Genomic DNA, 215 nt, shown 5'->3' with positions numbered 1-215 from the left:
GCTGCAGAGGAGGCTGGGGAGGGGGGGCAATGAGACAGAGAAGACAGGGGAACCCCCAGCCGACCTCCTCTTCCAGCCCAGCCGCCCCTGAACCCATCTGGGGCCCAGGAGTGGGGGAGGGGCCTGAGCTGAGCTCCTGCAGGCCCAGCAGCCCCACCCGGGAGGACAGGTCAGGGAAGCACAGCCCTGCAGGTGAGGGGGGACCTGGGGAACCT

General features: G+C 69.8%; 1 protein-coding gene across 1 annotated transcript in view; it reads right to left on the bottom strand.

Moving 5' to 3' along the window:
* The window catches only part of LOC106723598 (epsin-1-like), a 16,758-nt gene that overhangs the window by 3,778 nt on the left and 12,765 nt on the right, over window positions 1–215 (bottom strand). Inside the window, exon 4 of the mRNA XM_014530115.1 lies at window positions 3–13. Coding sequence (XP_014385601.1) covers window positions 3–13 — 11 coding nt within the window. The remainder of the gene's footprint in view (window positions 1–2; window positions 14–215) is intronic.

Source organism: Myotis brandtii, unplaced genomic scaffold, assembly GCF_000412655.1.
Source record: "Myotis brandtii unplaced genomic scaffold, ASM41265v1 scaffold720, whole genome shotgun sequence".
In the NCBI taxonomy this organism is placed as follows: domain Eukaryota; kingdom Metazoa; phylum Chordata; class Mammalia; order Chiroptera; family Vespertilionidae; genus Myotis; species Myotis brandtii.
The sequence above is the reverse complement of the archived record's forward strand: the minus strand, read 5'-3'. Positions and strand labels throughout refer to the sequence as shown.